The sequence below is a fragment of the Mobula hypostoma genome, chromosome 8, assembly GCF_963921235.1.
Source record: "Mobula hypostoma chromosome 8, sMobHyp1.1, whole genome shotgun sequence".
NCBI lineage: Eukaryota > Metazoa > Chordata > Chondrichthyes > Myliobatiformes > Myliobatidae > Mobula > Mobula hypostoma.
This window is the reverse complement of record NC_086104.1, coordinates 160419901-160444291: the sequence shown is the minus strand read 5'-3', so window position 1 is coordinate 160444291 and position 24391 is coordinate 160419901. Positions and strand designations below refer to the sequence as shown.

General features: G+C 46.8%; 1 protein-coding gene across 1 annotated transcript in view; it reads right to left on the bottom strand.

The window, feature by feature from the left end:
* The window catches only part of gfra2b (GDNF family receptor alpha 2b), a 401770-nt gene that overhangs the window by 20118 nt on the left and 357261 nt on the right, over positions 1–24391 (bottom strand). The window contains exons 6-7 of the mRNA XM_063057239.1: positions 20615–20749; positions 15423–15607 (exon numbers count right to left, since the gene is read on the bottom strand). Of these exons, the coding sequence (XP_062913309.1) occupies positions 15423–15607; positions 20615–20749 (320 nt within the window). The remainder of the gene's footprint in view (positions 1–15422; positions 15608–20614; positions 20750–24391) is intronic.

Sequence of the window (24391 nt, the reverse complement as noted above, 5' to 3'; positions counted from 1 at the left end):
CTGGTTTCAACCCAGGGGGGCTGGTCCCCATTAGTCAGCCCCAGCCGGGACTCCAAGTTGATCAGCTCCTTCTCCCGTCGATCGATCCCGGACATCTGCCGTGTGGCTCAACCAAGTGGCCTTGCCCACACCCCACCAGAGCGACAGGGAGGGGGAAACTCCCCCGCTCCTCCTGCCAGAACTTACAGCTCTACCGGAACGAATCCCGTAACTGCCCGTCCTCTGGCAGCCAGTTGTTGAAATGCCAGTACACGGACCCCACCCGTGTGGGCAGCAGATTCAGCCCCACCAACACGAGATGGTGGTCCGAGGACACAACCGGCCGCATGGAGGCGGTCAACACTCAGGAGATGTGCGTTCAGGAAACGTAGAGTTGTTCAATCCACAAGCTCTCACCCCCTCTGTACCTCCTTGAGAAAGCACAAAGGGTAAAAGAGGTGAAGGGTCAGCCAGACATCCGAGGACACGACCAACTCTCGTAACTTCTTCACCGATGCTCAGCTACTCTGAGGACCAGTGTGATCCCTCTCCTCCAGGGTACAGTTGAAATCACCCCCAGGATAACACACTCGCTGTGATCTATGGACCCCAGCAACACAGACACCTCTCGAAATAGGTACAACTACATCGGGCTGGGCTCAGGGGCATACCATATTTACAAAATGCATTGGTACGCCACCCTGACGCACAGTGAGGTGAAGTAGGCGGCCTGGCACGAGTTCTTGAACCTTCACCATCTCAGGCTGGATAAAAGGGTCCAGCAGGATGGTCACTTTGCTGGAAGTGGAGCTGAGGTGGCTCATGTGGGGCTCCCCCCCACCCACGCCATTCCAGGAGCCAGGTAGATTCGTCTCCTGGAACAGTGCTGGTTTCCCGTAGGAAGCTCATTGCAAAGCTCCCTTCCCGGAGGATAAAGAGATGATGGAATCTGCGGAGAGCCCCCCCACCACCATAGATGTTAAGGGTCACAACACTTAACTTCATGACGCATCTATGACCCCTCACCAGAGCCCCTGGAGGAAGGAGCAGAGCTCCCCTTTGAGCCCTCTCCCATCTTTGCCCTACAACCCCTCCCCAGGGACTCCAGGAGCCTCTTGAACTGACGCCACGCCTTACAGGTCACCTCATCTTCTTTTGGAGGATCGTGCGGATCAACCGAGCGACTCCTCCCAGGCCCGACCAGTGATCAGTGGCCAACCGGGCCTTGAAAGGTTTCCTCCAGTAGTCCCTCACAAACTGCCGGATCTCCTCCACAGAGACGGGCTGTGATTCGGTGCTGGGGTCGAGGAAGTCTGCCATCTCGGCTTCGAAAGAGACCCCCTCTACCCCCTCACTGGTCCAGAGCTCTCATCACCCCCCCTCCCAGGCGGTCATCACCTACACCTGATGCGACCACCTGCCCCCTTACCCTAACTGCAGGCTCTACCCCATCCCCGGGACCAGTGACGAAAGGAAGCCCCTCCGCCTCTGGATCCAGAATACCTCCCACATCCCGGATACCAGTTTGCTGGGTCCTACCCAGCTCCACACTCTCATCACCGTCTCTGTAAACAGCACCAGGAGAGTCCCCTCCCTCCTGACCCTTTGGGACGCACTCCCTCTGTCTGGCTACTGGGACGGCGATTCTGGGTTACTCTGGTTCCCCTCGTGGACTACACGATCCTCAGCAGACCCCTGTTCCACAGGGCTTTGCCCCTCCCCAGGGAATACGCGTTCTGAGTGCGCGGTCTCAACCTGAAGGCAAGACTGCCTCCCCACACGGCCCCTCTACAGTGGCACCGTTCACCAGCCCGGAGGATGCATGTTCAGAAGATGTCTCCCCAGCAGAGGGCCCCTGTATGACAGGGGTATCCTCCAGCTCTGGGGGAGTATACTCCGCACATACGGTCTTTACTGAAAGTAAACCCTCTTCCTGACCCCCAGTCTCAGGGGACACCTCCCTCTGCCGTTTCTGGCCGCAGGTATGCTGAGGCCCACTGACCTCCATTACAGAGGCGTCCTGAGCCTCCGGCACTACCTCCGTTCCTCCGCCGAGGTCCCAGGCTCTTGCTGGATTTGAGAAGCCACCAGACCCTCCGAGTTTGATTCGACGGCAACAGCCTTTAGGTGCTTTTTCTTCTTTTTCGCCTTCCTGCCTGCCAACTGAACCCACCCCTCACTGTCACTCGCCCCGTGTCCAACCATGACTTCCTCAGCCGGTGACACGGGGGGGGGGGGTAAAGGGGGAAGAGGGACAGCAGGAGGGGGGTCAGCGGAGGCAGGCCCAGAGGTATCACCTTGTGCCTCTGAGGCAGAGTCGGCTGCCCAAGGGTTCGGGCAATTCTTCCGAATAAGCTGAAACTCCTTACAGGCATGGCACCTTGGGCGACCCATAGCCCACGGGACAGTACAGTAATGCCCCTCAGAATAACCCTGAAGCCGCCCTTCAGCGTCCCCACCCCACTCCAGCTGCATAAGCAGACAGCACTGAAATGACAACAGGTGCTCATAGCCCCACGGTGGTGCCCTGTACCGTATGGGGGTTATTTTTGAACGCACCTCGCCTATGGAGTGCAGAGGGGAATAGGGCCTAGTCGGGGATATGGGGGTGGATGTTTGAGAGTATTTCCATCTGTATGGGGGTCAACACTGGCTCCACCTGCATAAAAACCCTCCCCACCCTTAAACCCTGACTCAGGGCCAAAAAGATACCCTGTGGTGACTTCAAATAGAAAATAGTTTCTCATTTAAAACCGCTATCGCAAAAATGCCCTCGTGGCCTCTGCCATGGCCTTTATGATAGCATTCCAACTGACTGAAGCAGGCACAGTACACTGTACAGCGTTCTTTAGAGACAGTAATTTGAATGTGTGCTTCTCTTCAATGAACTAGAAAAACTCATACTCTCTGGAAAGATTGAGGGGAGCAAATCTAGAGGAAGACCTCGGCTTATGTACATCGAAAGCATAGTCAGGTGGCTACACATCGAGGGAATGGAAGTCATCCAAAAAACGAAGGATAGATCTATATGGAAACCCATGGTCACCAAAGTCCACATCGGATATGGTACCGAGACAGATAGACAGGTCCTCTTCATCAGCTGCGACTCAGGACCCAGCAACTTAGGTGTGGGATTTTGGCTGCACCAGGCATGGCACAGTTTGAATGGAAGAGTTCAAACACTGCCGCTGGGGGATATAAAACACAGTCAACACTCAGCAGAACACCAGCAAACAGTCAAAAAGAAACCGTTCAGAGACGAGACGGGATGGGACAGGAGGGGAAAAAGGAGTGGATAGGCAGGGAAGGCCATGCGGTGTTAAAAACCCCAGCAGCAGCCGCGAACAATGAAAGCTTTCCCCGGCCGGTCCGCTGTTCCTCAACCCGCTCCAAAGTGCAAAGTCCTCTTCACCCAGTAGCCCTGGGCTAGTCACTCTGAACGGGAGAGGTTTTCCGCTGTTACAAACGGGATAAATCCATCCCCGTTCCCAGCAAACTCAGGCTTGGACTTTGGCAACCTGCCAGCCACAACCACAGCAGAGTGTTGAAAAGACACAGGTCGAAAACTTCACCAAACAGGCAAGGAAACTATTTCAGTCTGCTGCTAAGGTGATATTCCACACTCCCAAAGTCTTCTCATGGTCCCCAAAACTGTTCTTTGGCAAATTTACCAGCAAATGTTCAACCATAGGAAAGAGAACTCCCACAGTGTGATTCTCTCTCAGAACCACCCTCCCACAGTGTGACCCTCCCTCAGTACCACCACTCCCTCAGTGTGACCCTCCCTCAGTACCACCCCTCCCACAGTGTGACCCTCCCTCAGTACCACCCCTCCCACAGTGTGACCCTCCCTCAGTACCACCCCTCCCTCAGTGTGACCCTCCCTCAGTACCACCCCTCCCACAGTGTGACCCTCCCTCAGTACCACCCCTCCCTCAGTACCACCCCTCCCAGTGTGACCTTCCCTCAGTACCACCCCTCCCAGTGTGACCCTCCATCAGTACCACCACTCCCTCAGTGTGACCCTCCCTCAGTACCATCCCTCCCACAGTGTGACCCTCCCATAGTGTGACTCTCCCTCAGGTACCACCCCTCCCCCAGTGTGACCCTCCCTCAGTACCACCACTCCCTCAGTGTGACCCTCCCTCAATACCACCCCTCCCACAGTGTGACCCTCCCTCAGTACCAACCCTCCCACAGTGTGACTCTCCCTCAGTCCCACCCCTCCCACAGTGTGACCCTCCCTCAGTACCACCCCTCCCACAGTGCATCACCCTCAGTACCACCCCTCTCACAGTGTGACTCTCTCTCAGTACCACCCCTCCCACAGTGTGACCCTCCCTCAGTACCACCCCTCCCACAGTGCATCACCCTCAGTACCACCCCTCTCACAGTGTGACTCTTCCTCAGTCCCACCCCTCCCACAGTGTGACTCTCCCTCAGTACCACCCCTCCCACAGTGTGTCCCTCCCTCAGTACCATCCCTCCCACAGTGTGTCCCTCCCTCAGTACCATCCCTCCCACAGTGTGACCCTCCCTCAGTACCACCCCTCCCACAATGTATCACCCTCAGTACCACCCCTCCCACAGTGTGACTCTCCCTCAGTCCCACCCCTCCCACAGTGTGACTCTCTCTCAGTACCACCCTCCCACAGTGTGACCCTCCCTCAGTACCACCCCCCACAGTGACCCTCCCTCAGTACCACCCCTCCCACAGTGCATCACCCTCAGTACCACCCCTCCCACAGTGTGACCCTCCCTCAGTACCACCCCTCCCACAGTATGGCTCTCCCTCAGTACCACCCCTCTCACAGTGTGACTCTCTCTCAGTACCACCCCTCCCACAGTGTGTCCCTCCCTCAGTACCACCCCTCCCACAGTGTGACTCTCTCTCAGTACCACCCCTCCCACAGTGCATCACCCTCAGTACCACCCCTCCCACAGTGTGACTCTCCCTCAGTCCCACCCCTCACCCAGTGTGACTCTCTCTCAGTACCAGCCTCCCACAGTGTGACCCTCCCTCAGTACCACCCCCCACAGTGTGACCCTCCCTCAGTACCACCCCTCCCACAGTGTGACTCTCCCTCAGTACCACCCTTCCCACAGTGTGACCCTCCCTCAGTACCACCCCTCCCACAGTGTGACTCTCTCTCAGTACCACCCTCCCAGTGTGACTCTCCTTCAGTACCACCCCTCCCACAGTGCATCACCCTCAGTACCACCCCTCCCACAGTGTGACTCTCCCTCAGCAGGACCTCTCTGACAGAACCTGCATCTCCTCAGTGCTGCTTAGCAATTACACTGGTTGTGTCCACCTAAACTTTTGGCCTTCAGTCTCTGCAGGTGGACTGGAAGCCACCGCCCTGAGTTCAGACGAGAGAGAGCACTGTTTGCTGAACGTTAGCTGAGACATTTCATATTCAAACTCCTGAAGCTCATTCAAGGAAATATTTAATCACAGATATGTAAATCGATGTTTTGTAAATATAATTTAACACTATGTAATCACTCTGAACACTCTACTCTGAGATCTGCACTCTAACACAGGCTCCAGTGCCAATTCTATGGGGCATTTTGTATGGGCTCAGTAAACAAGATACATTAACTCTGAAATAAGTCACTGTTTGCAGAATTCTACTCCTATCTTTATTAATAGTCTTGCCTCTAAATGACATGGTGACGTGATAGCCTGGTCAAGTATACCAGACGCATGTATTAAGAACATTACATTGTTGATTTTGTTGTTTGGCAACTGAATGAAGCATTGAGTGAAAAAATATCCTTGTCAGTATTTCATCAGCACAGCCTGTCGACTCATTCATCAAGCGTCTCTTGGCATCAGTCAGTTAAAACCACTGCCTGCGATGATCAAACACCAACATTTGACAACAGGCAAGCTGGCCCCTTCTCTTCTCAGCTGATTTTAAAACCCGCAACACTTTCCCTGTATTCTCCTCCAGCTTTAAAACCTGCAGAGAACTCTCCATGCTTTCAATTAGGCCTTTAGTTCTCCCCAATCTCTACTGCTTCACCCATCCGAGGCCATGCCTTAACTGTTTGGGCTCTCAGCACTAGAGTTCATTCCCTGAGGAAGGGTCTTAGCCTGGGGCCATGAGAAGGCCTTGGTGGGCAGGATTAAGGAAAACCCCAGAGCATTCTACAAGCTTGTGAAGAGCAAGAGGATAAGACTTGAAAGAATAGGACCTATCAAGTGTGACAGTGGGAAAGTGTGTACAGTGTGGAACCAGAGGAAATAGCAGAGGTACTCAATGAACACTATGGAAAGTATTCACGATGAATAAGGATCTTGGCGATTGTAGGGATGACTTGAAGCAGACTGAAAAGCTTGAGCATGTAGATATTAAGGAAGAGGATGTGCTGGAGCTTTTGGAAAGCATCAAGTTGGATAAGTCACTGGGACCGGATGAGTTGTACCCCAGGCTACTGTGGGATGAGAAGAAGGAGATTGCTAAGCCTCTGGCGATGATCTTTGCATCATCAATGAGGATGGGAGAGGTTCCGGAGGATTAGAGGGTTGCGGATGTTGTTCCTTTATTCAAGAAATGGAGTAGAGATAACCCAGGAAATTATAGACCAGTGAGTCTTACTTCAGTAGTTGGTAGGTTGATGGATAAGATCCTGAGAGGCAGGATTTATGAACATTTGGAGAGGTATAATATGGTTAGGAATAGTCAGCATGGCTTTGTCAAGAGCAGGTCGTGCCTTATGAGCCTGATTGAATTTTTTGAGGATGTCAGTAAATACATTGATGAAGGAAGAGTAGTAGATGTAGTGTATATGGATTTCAGCAAGGCATTTGATAAAGTACCCCCTGCAAGGCTTATTGAGAAAGTAAGGAGGCATGGGATCCAAGGGAACATTGCTTTGTGGATTCAGAACTGGCTTGCCCACAGAAGGCAAACAGTGGTTGTAGACGGGTCATATTCTGCATGGAGGTTGGTCACCAGTGGTGTGCCTCAGGGATCTGTTCTGGGACCCTTACTCTTCGTGATTTTTATAAATGACCTGGATGAGGGCGTGGAGAGATGGGTTAGTAATTTTGCTGATGACACAAAGGTTGGAGGTGTTGTGGATAGTATGGAGGGCTGTTAGAGGTTACAGCGGGACATTGATTGGATGCAAAACTGCGCTGAGAAGTGGCAGATGGAGTTCAACCCAGATAAGTGTGAGGTGGTTCATTTTGGTAGGTCAAATACCATGGCAGAATATAGTATTAATGGTAAGACTCTTGGCAGTGTGGAGGATCAGAGGGATCTTGGGATCTGATTGCATAAGACGCTCAAAGCAGTTGCACAGGTTGACTCTGCGGTAAGAAGGCATACGGTGCATTGGCCTTCATCAATTGTGGGATTGAACTTAGGAGCTGAGAGGTAACGTTGCAGCTACTTGGAGTACTGTGCTCATTTCTGGTCGCCTCACTACAGGAAGGATGTGGAAGCCATAGAAAGGGTGCAGAGGAGACTTACAAGGATGTTGCCTGGATTAGGGAGTATGCCTTATGAGAATAGGTTGAGTGAACTCGGCCTTTTCTTCTTGAGCAACGGAGGATGCATGAGAGGTGACCTGATAGAGGTGTATAAGATGATGAGAGGCATTGATCATGTGGATAGTCAGAGACTTTTTCCCAGGGCTGAAATGGTTGCCACAAGAGGACACAGGTTTAAGGTGCTGGGGAGTAGGTACAGAGGAGATGTCAGGGGTAAGTTTTTTACTCAGAGAGTGGTGGGTGTGTGGAATGGGCTGCCAGCAATGGTGGTGGAGGTGGATACGATAGGGTCTTTTAAGAGACTTTTGGATAGGTACATGGAGCTTAGAAAAAAGAGGGCTATAGGTAAGCCTAGTAATTTCTAAGGTCGGGACATGTTTGGCACAACATTGTGGGCCGAAAGGCCTGTATTGTGCTGTAGGCTTTCTATGTTTCTGTTTCTATGAAACGTCAGCTATTTATTCCCCTCCATAGATGCTGCCTGACCTGCTGAGTTCCTCCAGCATTTCATGTGTGTTGTACTGGATTTCTAGCATCTGCATTATGTCTTGTGTTTAGAGTTCACTCTCTTCCTTCGCCTGAAGGCTGTTCATCCAAACTTTGATGGTATTCTGTATAGCATTTCAGGTTTCCATTGGTTGCAATGTGATCACGTGGGAGAGGAGGGTTATATTCACCTTGGGACTGGTTAGTAGCTCAGCACATTGTAAGTTCTATGTTCTATAAATATAGGCAGAAAAACAGGTTATCACAGACTAGATGGGCTGAAGGGCCAATTTCTGTTCTGTAGTGCTCAAGGAAAACACTGAATAATCTTTCAACATTTTAGTCCTGAACATTCTTTGACCAAGTTTCCTGTCACCTACGGTTTTAGGGACATACTATGAAGAACTGGCCCTTCCACCAAGTCCCTGCTGACTATCGAGCACTCAGTTACACCGTGAGTCCATAAGACCAAAAGACATACGAGCAGAATTAGGCCAATCGGCTCACAGAGTCTGCTCTGCCATTTCACCATGGCTAATTTATTATCCCTCTCATCCCCATTCTCCTACCTTCTTCCTTGACACACTGAATCCCATGATGGTCTCCCCAAATTCCCAACAGCTCCAAAGAAATTATTTCGTTCACCTCCACACCAGATCCAATTTACAGTGGCAAATTAACCTACCCATGCAAAGCAATCTTTTGGATGGAGACCCTGCATGTTTTAGTCATGAGGGGTTGGCACCGGACGCAGTCCGTGCAGTCACAGGGAATACTCCAAACACAGACAACACTGGAGCAGTCTGTGCCAAAGCAACAGACTGACTAGTTCACAACTGTGAAGGATATTATGAACATGAGAAAATCTGCAGATGCTGAAAATCCAGAGCACCACACACAAAATGCTGGAGGAACTCAGCAGGCTAGGCAGCATCTATGGAAAAGAGTACAGTCGATGTTTCGGCCGAGACCCCTCTCAGGACTGATAAGCTTATGAATGTCTAATGTGCCATATGCCTGCTTGGACTGAAGATCCAAGGGCTTTCAGCACAGAATGATTTCTGTACATTATTTTTATTCAGTCTCACTCCTTGCCTTGAGGCACATGAATCAGAAACTGTTCTCTGAATTGAATTTGTAAAAGCCAATGACACTGTTTCAGTCAATATTCAGCAGATCAAAGACCTCCTATTTATAGATCTTGCTGGTGAACTGCAGCCTGTACTTATGAGTTTAGAGTTTACAGACGGCGACTGCAGTGATCCTTGATAGTTCAAATCACAGTTCAACACTCAAGCTGCCATTGAGGGTAATGTCTATGGCTGTGGACTCTACCCTCTGCTCATGCCTCGATGAGGAGGCAAGCTGATGGGGCACCGAGGGAATCATGCTCCATCTGAGATGCTATTCTTAGGAAGAGAACAAAGCCACATCTGCCATCTCAGGTGTTGGAATAAAAACTCAGTGGGACGCTTTCAAAGTCACTCAGGTAAGTTGTCCTGAACCAATATTACAGATCCATTTAGCACACACACTGACTGATGTTACCCATACTACAGCAGCAACTGTTCTTCAAAGGTCTTTTATTGGCTGTGGCAGAGTCCTAGACTGATAGTTATACCACATGGGAATAGGTCCTTCAGTCCAACTTACCCTACTAACCAAGGTGCCGACGTGAACTAGATAAATTACTTGTGTTTATCCTTTATACCTCAAGAGCTCTCCTATCCATGCACCTATCTAAATGTTTATTAAATATTGTAACTGTGTCTGCCTCTATAACTCCCTCTGGCACCATGTTTCATATACCGCCACCCCGCCACTCATTATCATTATGTGCTGTGTGGTATGACATGGCCGATCATGGTATCATGACCATGATATTTTTCTGGCAAATTTCTCTACGGAAGGTGGTTTGCTACTATTTTTTTATGGACAGTGTCTTTATGAGACGGGTGACCCCAGCCATTATCAATACTTTTCATAGACTGTCTGTTTGACATCAGCGGGAGCATAACCAGGACTTGGAGCACAACGCAGATGCGGTAGAAGCATTCCAACACAAGTCTGGTGAAGAGCTTTAAAATGCAGGAAGGGTTTCCAATGGAAATCCTTGATTGGAGTACGGAGCAGACGTAGAAGAAGTGTTCTCATGCAAGTCCATCTAAGAGCTATAAAAGCCCAGTGTCCATAAAAGAGAGGCACTGTCTAGTGGAGCGGTCATTGTGGGAGCGGTCGTCATTGGAGAGGCCTGAGGCAGAGTGGTAAGGTTTGACTCAACAGGGCTTCGGTGAGAACAAGCAGAGGCAATGTAAGTAGGTAAATTCATACTTTATTTCTTATTTAACTCTTGAGAGAATAGAGGGCATGTCACACAGGGCCAGTGTTCTGTTCTGGGTGCCAAACGTAGGATTTCCAGAAGACTAACAGCCTCCCCGATGGCTACGTCTGCACCAGGTACATTGAGATGCAGCCCCTTAGAGACCATGTTAGGGAACTAGAGCTGCAGCTCGATGACCTTCGGCTTGTTAGGGAAAGTGAAGCAGCGACAGACCGGAGCTACAGACAGGTAGTCACCCCAGGGCTACAGGAGACAGATAAATGGGTGACTGTCAGGAGAGGGAAGGGAGAACATCAGATGGTGAAGAGCACCGCTGTAGCCGTCCCCTCAACAATAAGTACTCCTTTTTGAGTGCTGTTGTGGGGGGGTTGGGGGAAACTACCTGGGGGAAGTAACAGCGGCTGTGCCTCTGGTAGAGCCCGGCCCTGTGGCTCAGAAGGGCAGGGAACTGAAGAGAATGGCAGCAGTAATAGGGAACTGTATAGTGAGGGGGACAGAAAGGCAATTCTGTGGACACAAAAAAGGAACATGGATGTTATTTTGCCTCCCAGGTGCCAGGATCCACGATTTTCTGAACATGTACACAATATCCTGAAAAGGGAGGGTGAGCAGCCACAAATCGTGGTACATATTGGTACCAGTGACAAAGGTAGAAAAGAGGAGGAAGTCCTGAAAAAAGAATATAGGGAGTTGGGAAGGAAGCAGAGAAGTGGGACTTCAAAGGTAGTAACCTTAGGATTGCTGCCTGTGCCACGTGACAGTGAGGATAGGAATAGAATGAGGTGGCAGGTAAATGTGTGGCTGAAGAATTGGAGCAGGGGGCAGGGATTCCTATTTCTGCATAATTGGGACCTCTTCTGGGGCAGGTGGGACCTGTACAAAAGGGACAGGTTGCACTTGAATCCAAGGGAGACCAATATTCTTGAGGGCAGGTTTACTAGAGTTGTTGGGAGTGTTTTAAACTAATCTGGCAGGGATGGGAAGCAGTATGATAGAGCTGAGGATGAGCCAGCAGGCTTACAAGTAGATGATGAATGTAGAAAAGGACAAGCCAATGTTTGGGTATAAATGCAGACAGAGCAAAGAGTTAAATTGTGCAATGGAAGCAAAATTCATAAGGGCGAAGAATGCAGGACTGAAGGTACTGTATTTAAATGTACGTAGCATTCAGAATAAAGTGGACAAACTCATGGCGTAATTAGAGATTGGTCGGTATGACATTGTGGGCATCACTGAGTTGTGGCTGAAAGAAAGCCTTAGTTGGGAGCTTAACATCAAAGGATATACTTTGTATTGAAAGGACAGGCAGCAAGGCACAACAGTGGTGTGGCTCTGTTGGTAAGAGATGGAATTACATCTTTAGAAAGAGTTGACATAGAGTCAGACAATGTCGAATCTTTGTGGGTGGAGTTAAGAAACCGTAAGGGGAGAAAAACCATTATGGGAATCATATATAGGTCTCCAAATAGTAAACAAGATGTAAGGTTGAGATTGCAAAGTTTGCTGGAAAAGGCATGCAATAAGGGTAATGACACAATTGTAATGGGGTAACTTCAATAATCAAGGGGATTGGGAAAATCAGATTGGTGTCGGATCACAAGAGAGAGAATTTGTTGAACCTGAGATGGCTTTTTAGAGCAGTTTGTGCTTGAAAGGCTATCTTAGGTTGGGTGTTGTATAATAACCCAGATCTTCTTAGGGAGCTTAAGGTAAAGGAACCCATAGGAGACAGTGATCATAATAAGATTGAATTCATACTGCAATTTGAGAGGAAGAAGCTTAAGTCACACATATCGGTATCGCAATTGAGTAAAGGGAATTACAGAGGCATGATAGAGGAGCTTGCACAAGTGGATAAGAGGAGGATACTGGTGGGGATGATGGCAGAACAGAGATGGCTGAAGTTTCCGAGAATAGATCACAAGCTGCACGATAGATATGTCCCATAGAGGAAGAAGTTCTCAAATGACAGGGATAGGCAACTGTGGCTGACAAGAAAAACCAAGGAAAGGGCATATAAGGGGAATGGGAAATTGGATGATTGGGAAGCTTTTAAAATCCTATAAAAAGCAACTAAAAAACCGATAAGAAGGGAAAAGATGAAATATGAGGGCAGACTAGCCAATAACATAAAGCAGGATACCAAAAGTTTTTTTCAGTTATATAAAGAGTGAAAGGGAAGGGAGAGTTGATATTAGACCACAGGAAAATGATGCTGGTGAGGTAGTAATGGGAGATAAAGAAATGGCAGATGAACGTAATGAATAGTTTGTATCAGTCCTCACTGTGGAAGACACTAGCAGTGTGCCAGAGATCCGTGAGTGTCAGGGAGCAGGAGTAAGTGCCATTGCTATTACAAAGGAAAAAGTGCAAAGGACTTAAGATGGATATGTCACCTGGACCAGTTGGGCTACATTTCAGAGTCCTGAGAGATGTTGCTGAAGAGATCATGGATACATTGAACCATACATGAAACTGCTTAACAAGATAAAATCCTATGGTGTTACAGGAAAGATACTGGCATGGATAGAGGAATGGCTGACAGGCAGGAGGCAGCAAGTGGGAATAAAAGGGACCTTTTCTAGTTGTGTTCTTCGTGGGTCAGTATTGGGACCACTACTTTTCATACTGTTTGTCAGTGATTTAGATGATGGAATTAATGGCTTTGTGAGAAAGTTTGCGGATAATACAAAGATAGGTGGAGGAGTAGGTAGTTCTAGGAAGCAATATGATTGCAGCAGGGCTTCGACAGATTGGAAGAATGGGCAAAAAGTGGCAGATGGAATACAGTCAACACACATCAAAGTTGCTGGTGAACGCAGCAGGCCAGGCAGCATCTGTAGGAAGAGGTGCAGTCGACGTTTCAGGCCAAGACCCTTCGTCAGGACCCTTCGTCTTGACTTCGTCAAGATGGAATACAGTGTTGGGAAATGTATGATAATGCATTTTAGTAAAAGGAACAATAGTACAGACTATTATCTAAATAGGGAGAAAGTTCAAACATCAGAAGTGCAGAGGGACTTAGGAGTCCTCACGCAAGATTCCCAGAAGGTTAGTTTACAGATTGAGTCTGTGGTAAAGAAGGCAAATGCAATGTTGGAATTTACTTCAAGGGGAATAGAATATAGAAGCAAGAAGATAATGCTGAGGCTTTATAAGATGCTGGTCAGGCCGCACTTGGAGTGCTATCAACAGTTTTGTGCCCCATATCTTCCTCATCTCTCTCTCTGGCTATCCATCCCATAGGATAATGATGGTTCCTTTCAGTAGAAAGGAACAGCATGTACATGAATGGATCTTAGGTGAGTAGGGGTTTGCACAGGTCCAGACCCACCCTCTCGACATCTCCTCCCGGATCCAGCAGCATGGGATCTTTGCACGGATGTGTCATCATTGGAGAGAGGCCAGAGGAGTTTCTCGAGGATGATTCTGGAAATGAAGGGGTTAACATATGAGGAGAGTTTGGCAGGCTTGGGCCTGTATTCACTGGAATTTAGAAGAATGAGGAGGTATCTCATTGAAAGGACTAGATAAGGTGGATGTGGAGAGGATGTTTCCTAAGGTGGGTTTATCCAGAACTAGAGGGCACAGTCTCAAAATTGAGGGATGACCTTTAAGAACAGAGGTAAGGAGGATTTTTTTTAGCCAGAGAGTAGCAAATTTTGTGGAATGCTCTGTCACAGACTGCATTCAGGGTATCAAAAGATATGGCAAGAAGGCAGGTGTGCGGGGTTGAGTGAGATCCAGGATCAGCGGAGGGAAGAAGTGCCTTACAGATGTATCTCCACCCTGCCACCCACTCTCTATAGGTGGACTATTGCCCCTCAGATCTGCTTTAAATCTTTCTCCTCTCACCTTCAACCTGTGACCACTAGTTTTAGAGTCCCCTACCCTGAGAGAAAGACTGTGACCACCCACCTTATCTGTGCCTCTTCTAATTTTATAAACCTCTATAAGTTTACCCCTCAGTCTCCTTTGCTCAGGGACAATATTCCCAGCCTATCCAGTCTCTGCTTATAATTCAATGCCTCCAGTTCTCTAGCCTTGGTTACCCTTTCTGCACACTTTTCATCTTTATGACATCCTTCCTATATCTGGGAAGCCAGAACTGTAAACAGTATTTCCAAGCATGGTCTCACCAGCATTCTCTACAGCTGTAACATGGTATCCTAACTCCCGTTCTCATCTCCCGACCAATGAAGGCAAGTGTGTCAAATACCTTCTTCACCATCCTGCCTCCTGCAATGCCAGATTTGGATAAGTAATTGAATGAGGATTGTTTGCGGTGTCATGAAGATCGAGAAGGAAAATGTAATGTGAATGGGTATTTGAGGGACCAAGTGTAGGTATAACGAGGCAGCCCTTGATGTTCAGTCAGTTTATCCTGTCCTGCCATTGCCAGACCTAAATCCAGGAGTTTCCTCTCTTACATCACTGTAGGAGCACACAATACAACCACATTAATTGAACACACTAACCTCTTCATGCACAAGTCTGGGTAAGTAATACACACAAAATGGGAAACCCAGGTCAGGCAACAACTATGCAAATGAATAAACAGATGGCATAGTCCATCAGATTCCTTCTTCTCCAGCTCTTCACCTTTTCCGCCTATCGCCTCCCAGTTTCTTACTTAATTCCCTCTCCCCCATCCACCTGGCTTCACCTATCACCTTCCAGCTTGTTCTCTTTCCCCTTGTTCCCCTTCCTCCCCAGTTCTGATGAAGGATCTCAGCTTGAATCATAGACTGTTTATTCATTTCCATCAATGTAGCCTGACCCGCTGAGTTCCTGTAGCACTTGGTGTGTGTTGCTCTGGATTTCCAGAATCTGCAGGATCTCTTGTGTTCTGGATGGGCAATAAGTGATGCATTTGCCAGCAAACTCTAGAATAATGAAGTGAAGCATCCTATCTATTTCTATGCACCATCTACTACCAGTATAGTCTAGCCTGGATGATTTTACTCACAGAATACCCAACTCTCCCTTCCTCTAATTCCCCACTGCAGCCAACCTGGTAAAATAACCACAGGTGTGCCCGAGCTCTTTTTTATGGCATTTTGTTCTGGCTCAAGTGAAGGTGTCAGGGTTGGAGGGAAGGTGTTGTACCTGTAGGTCAGGACACACGGTGAGAATGTTTGCGTCATCTGCCGTTGTGATCTCCTTTATGTGGTCAGATGGTTCAGCGCTCTGAACTGTTTTCTCAGTCTTGACGAGAGACGTCGCCAAGGTAGGGAGGCTGGTTTTCCACGTACTCACATCTGTCCCATTGCCAAAAGCTTGCATTGCATTCCCTTAAAAAACACAAACGTTAATTACAGTGATGACTGCATACATTTTACATGGAACTGATTCCATGCTCTGAGGCATAGATCGAGTGGACAGCCAGAGATGGCAGAAATGGCTAAACATGGTGACAAAATTTTAAGGTGATTGGAGGAAATTATAGGGAGGATGTTAGAGGTAGGTTTTAACACAAAGCGAGTGGTGGATACGTGTTGGTGTTATGGTAGAGGCTGCTAAGAAATTCATAGATAGGCAGATGGGTGACAGAAAAATGAAGGGCTATGTAGGAGGGAAGGGTAAGATTGATTATGGAGTAGGTGAATGAGTCAGCACAACGTCATGGGCCGAAGGGCCTGTACTGTGCAGTAGTGCTCAATGTTCGATACGCAGGGTGACATCAGCTTCAGAGGAAATAGCACACGTACTTCAGAGGAACACATAATCATCATGGCGGCAGGGCAAGCATAATAGGACAATTATAAAGGAGGCAGAATTCAAGAAGTACAGCAAGAAAGAAGCAAGGGTAAGCGGTTTACTGAAGAGAGCAATACTGAGTGAAATCAAGGGAAAAGCTGTGCTGGAGGAATTGTATTCAGGAAATAGAGAAGAGAGCAGAAAATGAAGAGGGGAGATTGGAGGATATTACAAAGATGACTGCTACTGCATGAGATTACAGAGATAACAATTGTTGGACGAGATTACAGAGATAACAGTCATTGGGGGGAGATTACAGAGATAACAGTCATGGGGGTGATTACAGAGATAACAGTCATTGGGGGAGATTACAGAGATAAATCCTTGTGGGACATTACAGAGATAACAGTCATTGCAGGAGATTACAGAGATACAGTCATTGGGGAGATTTCAGAGATAACAGACATTGGGGGGATTACAGAGATAACAGTCCTTGGGGGAGACTACAGAGATAACAATCATTGGAGGAGATTACAGAGATAACAGTTGTTGGGGGAGATTACAGAGATAACAATCATTGGAGGAGATTACAGAGATAACTGTCATTGGGGGAGATTACAGAGATAATGATCATTGGGAGATCAGAGATAACAGACGTTGGAGAAGATTACAGAGATAACAGTCATTGGGGGGAGATTACAGAGATAACAGTCACAGGGGTGATTACAGAGATAACAGTCGTTGGGGGAGGTTACATTGATAGCAGTTATTGGGGGAGATTACAGAGATAAACCGTTGTGGGAGATTACAGAGATAACAGTCATGGGAGAGTACAGAGGTAACAGTCGTTGGGGGAGATTACAGAGATACAGTCATTGCAGGAGATTACAGAGATACAGTCATTGCGGGAGATTACAGAGATAACAGTCATTGGAGGAGATTACAGAGCTAACTGTCATTGGGGGAGATTACAGAGATAATGATCATTGGGAGATCAGAGATAACAGACGTTGGAGAAGATTACAGAGATAACAGTCATTGGGGGGAGATTATAGAGATAACAGTCACAGGGGTGATTACAGAGATAACAGTCGTTGGGGGAGATTACATTGATAGCAGTTATTGGGGGAGATTACAGAGATAACAGTCATTGTGGGAGATTACAGAGGTAACAGTCGTTGGGGGAGATTACAGAGATACAGTCATTGTGGGAGATTACAGAGATAACAGTCATTGGGAGAGATTACATTGATAGCAGTTATTGGGGTAGATTACAGAGATAACTGTCATTGGAGGAGATTACAGAGATAACTGTAATTGGGGGAGATTACAGAGATAATGATCATTGGGAGATTAGAGATAACAGACTTTGGAGAAGATTACAGAGATAACAATTATTAACATCAAGGTGTGAATTGAAAGCAAAGACAAATTTGTTTATCCAGATTGTAGTGAATCTGTGGAATTCAGTTCGACAGATGGCTTTGGAGACCAAGTGATTGGGTATATTTAAAGCCCAGGTTCACAGATTCTTGATTAGTTTGTGCATCGAAGATTACAGGGAGAACACAGGAGAAATTGGTTGAGGGGGTGGATAAATCAGCCTTGATTGAATGGTGAAGCAGATTCAATGGACTGAATTCCCCATTTATAATCTTATTCACAATGGGTGCCTGAAGACGGTGTAGATTAGGAGGACAAGTATGGTTAAATGTGAATAGATCACAATACCAGAGTTGTGCATGATTTGAAATTTTAAGAAGGTTACAAGATACAAATATTTAGGTTGTCCTCAATCTTCTATTCGAACCTACTCATCTTCTATACTCTAATACTTTTATATGGGGACTGGTTCCAGGGACAAGGAAGTAAAGCAGTGCTCAGGGAATAATTGGAGGTCTGTGTGGGGAAAGGAACACTGATTACAGAAAGGATTTAGGGCACAGAAAGTCCTCCTGTTGCTCAGCCTAAAGATTTCATCAGTCCCCTGAAGATTTACCATGCTAAAATTGGATTGTATTGGTTCATCAATATGGCATCTCCAAAGCAATAGGTAGACACCTGTCCATTGGGGTGTACTTACTGCATGAGAAATACTGATGAGAGACTTAATATAAAATCCAGAAGGGTAGTTAACCATTTAAAATTCAGATTTATGTCTACCATTCCAGTCAGAAGGAATTCCACAGATTCACCACCCTCTGGCTGAACAAATTTTTCTTTGCATTCAAATCACACCATGGTGTTAAGAGAACCTTGAATATAGAGGGAGGTGATGAATTCAGTCAAGAAGAAAAAGAAAAGTAATGTAAAGCTTAAGAAACTAAAATCTAACAGAGCTCTTGAGGATTATAAAGAAGCCAGAAAAAAACTCAAGAAGGGAATTAGAAAAGCCAGGCAGGACCATGAAATGTCCTTGGCAAGTACAATTAAGGTGAACCCCAAGGCAATCTATACATATGTCAAGAGCAAGAGGATAAAAGGGGGGCATTTGCTTGAATGCAAAGATGTGGGTGAGGTCCTTAATGAGTACTTTACATCACTATTTACCAAGGAGAAGGAGGTGGAGGATAGGGAAATCAGTGCTGAGGGCATTTTGAAATGAGGAGGTGGTAGTGTTGGGTCTCTTAAAGACAGTTAGTGTGGATGTTTCCAGGGCCTGATGGGATATACCCCAAGTTACTGAGAGAGGCAAGTGAAGAGATTGCTAGGGCCCTGACTAATATCATCATGTCCTCTCTAGCCACAGGCCAGGTCCAGAGTCTGCTGAGTAGCTAATGCTGTTCCATTGTTCGAGGAGGGAACCAGGGTTAATCCTGTAACTATAGACTGGTGAGACTCATGTCAGTTGCAGGTAAGATTGGAGAGAATTCTTAGGGATGGGATTTATGAGCATTTGGAAAACCATGGCCGAATTAGGGAGAGCCAGCATGTTTTGTACAGGGCAAGATGTGTCTTTCTAACTTGACTGACTTTTTTGATGAAGTGATGAGGGTGTTTGATGACGGTAGAACTGTGGATGTTGTCTCCGTGGATTTTAGTAAGGCATTTGACAAGGTCCCTTGAGGAAAGCTCATCCTGAAGATTAAGATGCACGGGATCCATGGTGAATTAGCTGTTTGTATTTAGAACTGGCTTGCCCAAAGGAAGCAAAAGGTAGTGGCCGAAGGGAAGTGGTTCTAGCTGGAGCTGTGTGAATAGTGGTATTCCACAGGGATCTGTAATGTGACCTCTGCTGTTTGTGATACAAATGACCTGGATGAAAATGTAAATGACTACATTAGTAACTTTGCAGTTGACATGAACACTGGTGGTGTTGTGGACAGTGTAGAAGACTGGCAAAGAATATAGCACGGTATAGATGAGTTGCAGATATGGGTGGAGAAATGGCAGATGGAGTTTCACCCAGCTAAATGTGAGGTGTTGTACCATTGTATGTCAAATGTAAAGAGACAGTACATATACTGTTAGGGGCAAGATCCACAACAGTGTTGCTGAGCAGTAGGATCTTGGGGTCCAAGTTCATAGCTGCTTGAAAGTGACTACACAGGTTGAGAGGGTGGTTTAAAAGGCTTACAGAATGCTTGCTTTTATTCAATGAGGCACTGAGTTCAAAAGTCAGGAGGTTATGTTGCAGCTTCTTCAAACTCTAATTGGGCCACATCTGGAGTATTTCATACAGTTCTGGTCACCCCATTACAGGAAGCATGTTGAGACTTTGGAGAGGGTGCAGAATAGGTTTACCAGGATGCTGCCTGGATTACAGGGCATGTGCTATCATAAGAAGTTGGACACAAGTGGGTTGTTTTCTCTGGAGCAGTGGAAGCTGAGGGAGGTCTGACAGAGGTTTATGAGAATATGAAGGGCATAGATTGCGTAGGCAGTGAGTATCTGTTCCCCAGGGTTGAAACGTCTAATAAAAGAGAACATGCAAAGGGGGTACTTTCAAAGGAAATGTGAGGGGCAAGCTTTTTACACAGACAGAGTGGTGGGTGCCTGCAATGAACTACCTGGGGTGGTGGTAGAGGCAGGTACAACAGAGACATTTATGAGACGTGTAGATAGGTACATGAATGTGAGAAAAACAAAGCAACATGGACATTGTGCAAGCATACACATTAGTTTTGGCTAATTTGGTTCTGCACAACATCATAGGCAGAAGGGCCTGATACTGTGCTGTACTGTTCTCTTCTCTAGTTACCCCTACACAGGCCAAAGCCTGCATAATTAATGGATGTGAGTCTCTGGATGAGATTCAAAATTATAAATGCCTGAGAGTGTGACACTCCATGCCATGCAGATTCCTACTTCATCACTGATCGCACAACAAGTAAGAGATCCTACCTTGAACTGTATGAATCACACAGCACTTTAGTAATTATCAAAGATTACTCCAACACTTCTCTTACATGGATTTCATTGTGCTAACAATGTTTTCTCCTCGCTGCACATCAGCTAAGAAGTCTAATCAATTGTCACCAGCAGCTTTTTGTACTTAATGTAAACCTGGGACCTTGGGAATTGTGGAAGCTGGGGCTGAAAATACTCTTTTCAGAGTGGTATCAATGCCCATGCCCCGTCGATGACAACACCCCACTTACTGAGGCAGATGTTTTCTTTAAAATAGTTCAGAAACTTGTCACATTCTTCCTTCTGGTTCCCGCTGCCGCTACATGTACACCAGGGAGCCACTACAATGTCTGTTGTGTCCACGTAATTTGGGGTCATGTCACTACCTGTGGAGAACGAAGCAGAGAGAATGGAGAGTGTTGAGATATGTCACCTAATGCTCAAGCAAATGATCAGAGTTCAAAGTAAATTTATTATCAAAGTACTGGACATATATGTCACTATATACAACCCTGAGATTCATTTTCTTGCCGTCAATCACAGTAAGTACAGAAACAGAATAGAATCAATGAAAGACCGCACCCAACAGGATGGACAACCAACCAATGTGTAAAAAATACAAAAAGAAACAATAATAATAATAATAACAATAAATAAGCAATAAATATTGGGAACATGAGATGAAGAGTCCTTGAAAGTGAGTCCACAGGTTGTGGGAACAGTTCAGTGATGGGGTGGGTGAAGTTGAGTGAAGTTATCTTCCCTGCTTCAAGGGTCTTATGGTTGAGGGGTAATAACTGTTCCTGAACCAGGTGGTGTGAGTCCTGAGGGTCCTGTACCTCCTTCCTTCTGGGTTTCTCAAAGAAAGAGAGAGTAGAGGTGATGTGCCTTTTGGTTGAGGAATACACGTATGTCTGACTTGTTGAGTTACTCCTGCATTTTGTTGCTGTCAACACTTTGTGTTGCAGATTAATTTAACTCTGAAACCTCACACTCCTTCCTCAATCACACTTTTATTTACTTGTGCACAAGGAGAACAGCCAGTCCCCTGTCACCATGATGTTCTGAAGTCTGAACAAAAGAAAGCCATTTTTATACGACATTGACTGGTTGTATACAAATATTGCTTCAATTGTGATTCTCTGCACTTCTGAATCTGATCTTTTGCATATTTAATTACCAATCATAATAAATAATTCAGGTGTTAATAACCAAATTAAATCTATGTATCAAATGCCAATAACACTTGAAACTAGTGAAATAAATGACCAATAGTAAGAGCTCCCCATAATTTTTCATTTGCATCTTTATCTTGTTTTAGTAAGCTCAGGGACCCTGGTTCCCAGGCTTGAACAGAAAGGCTGTACAAAGGAGAGTTCAGGCTTTCAGGGACCTGGTTCAGACTGGTAACTGCATTATGTCTGCTATCTTACTGAACTTCCACACTAAGAAAAGTTTGCACAAAGCAGAGTCCAACACTCCAGAGGATTTGTTCAGCCAGGGACTGTGTAGTGTCTGCACTCTGTCCTGTGTCTGCACTCTCTACGGTCTCTTCACTCTGTTCTCTGTATGCCCTCTGCACGGAGTCTGCCCTCTGCACGGCGTCTGTCCTCTGCACAGAGTCTGTCCTCTGCATGGAGTCAGCCCTCTGCATGGCATCTACACTCTGTACCATGTCTGCCCTCTGCTCAGAGTCTGCCCTCTGCACTCTGCACAGCGTCTACGCTCTGTACCATGTCTGTCCTCTGCACTCTGCACAGTGTCTGCTCTCAGGAAGGCAGATTATTATCTAAATGGTGACAAGTTAGGAAAAGGGGAAGCACAACAAGATCTAGGTGTTCTTGTACATCAGTCACTGAAAGCAAGCATGCAAGTAGAGCAGGTAGTGAAGAAAGCTAATGGCATGCTGGCCTTCATAACAAGGGGAATTGAGTATAAGAGCAAAGAGGTCCTTCTGTAGCTGTACAGGGCCCTGGTGAGACCACACCTGGAGTATTGTGTACAGTTTTGGTCTCCAAATTTGAGGAAGGACATTCTTGCTATTGAGGGAGTGCAGTGTAGGTTCACGAGGTTAATTCCCAGGATGGCGGGACTGTCATATGTCGAAAGATTGGAGCGACTGGGCTTGTATACTCTGGAATTTAGGATGAGAGGGGATCTGATTGAAACATGTAAGATTATTAAGGGATTGGACACGCTGGAGGCAGGAAGCATGTTCCCGCTGATGGGTGAGTCCAGAACCAGAGGCCACAGTTTAAGAATAAGGGGTAGGCCATTTAGAACGAAGTTGAGGAAAAACTTTTTCACCCAGAGAGTGGTGGATATGTGGAATGCTCTGCCCCAGAAGGCAGTGGAGGCCAAGTCTCTGGATGTTTTCAAGAAAGAGATGGATGGAGCTCTTAAAGATAGCGGAATCAAAGGTTATGGGGATAAGGCAGGAACTGGATATTGATTGTGAGTGATCAGCCATGATCACAGTGAATGGCAGTGCTGGCTCGAAGGGCTGAATGGCCTACTCCTGCACCTATTGTCTATTGTCTCTGTACCACATCTGCCCTCTGCACGGACTCTGCACAGTGTCTGCTCTCTGTACCGTGTTTGCACTCTGCTCGATGTCTGCCTTGGCTTCCTGCAATGTCCACACAGTCTAGCCATTACCATTCTATAGACACTGGGCCTTATTCCTATGAAGTACTCACCCACAGCTCAGTGGGAGCTCCTTCACGGCACAGACTTAAGACCTTAAGACCAGAAGTCCAGAAGACATAGGAGCAGAATTAGGCCACTCAGCCCATCGAGTCTGCTCTGTCATTCCATCATGGCTGTTCCCGGATCCCACTCAACCCCATACACCTTCCTTCTTGCCATATCCTTTGATGCCCTGAACGATCAGGAAATGATTAATTTTCCTCTTAAATAAACACACAGACATGGCCTCCACCGCAGTCTGTGGCACAGAATTTCACAGATTCACTGCTCTTTGGTTAAAAATAATTCTTCTTTACATCTGTTCTAAAGGGACACCCCTTGGTGTTGAGATGGTGCCCTTTAGTTCTGGATACCCCGACTAAAGAAAACATCCTCTCCACATCCACCCTATCTAGTCCTTTCAACATTCGGTAAGTTTCAGTGAGATCTCTCTACATTCTCCTAAATTTCAGTGAGTACAGGCCCAAAGCTGCCAAACACTCCTCACACGTTAACCCCTTCATTCCCGGAATCATCCTCGTAAACCTTCTCTGGACTCTCTTCAATGACAACTCATCTTTTCTGAGATATTTTCTGTGTTGCCAACCACAGCTCCAATCTGCTAATTAAATTTGCTGACGAAACTACACTGATTGGCCTTATCTCAAATAATAATGGGGCAGCCTACAGAGAAGAAGTCATCACTCTGACACAGTGGTGTTAAGAGAACAACCTCTCCCTCAATGTCACAAAAACAAAGGAACTGGTTGTGGATTACAGGAGGAATGGAGACAGGCTAACCCCTATTGACATCAATGGATCTGGGGTTGAGAGGGTGAACAGCTTTGAGTTCCTCGGCATAAACATCACTGTGGATCTCATGTGGTGTGTACACACCAACTGCGTGGTGAAAAAGGCACAACAGTGCCTCTTTCACCTCAGGCGGTTGAAGAAGTTTGGTATGGGCCCCCAAATCCTAAGATCTTTCTACAAGGGCACAACTGAGAGCATCATGATTGGCTGCATCACTGCCTGGTAAGGGAACTGTACCTCCCTCAATCGCAGGACTCTGCAGAGAGTGGTGCAGACAGCCTAGTGCATCTGTAGATGTGAACTTCCCACTATTCAGGACATTTACAAGGCTAGGTGTGTTAAAAGGGCCCGAAGGATCATTGGGGACCCGAGTCACCCCAAACACAAACTGTTGCAGCTGCTACCATCCGGGAAACGGTACCGCAGCATAAAAGCCAGGACCAATAGGCTTCGGGACAGCTTCTTCCACCAGGCCATCAGACTGATTAATTCATGCTGACACAACTGTATTTCTATGCTATGTTGAC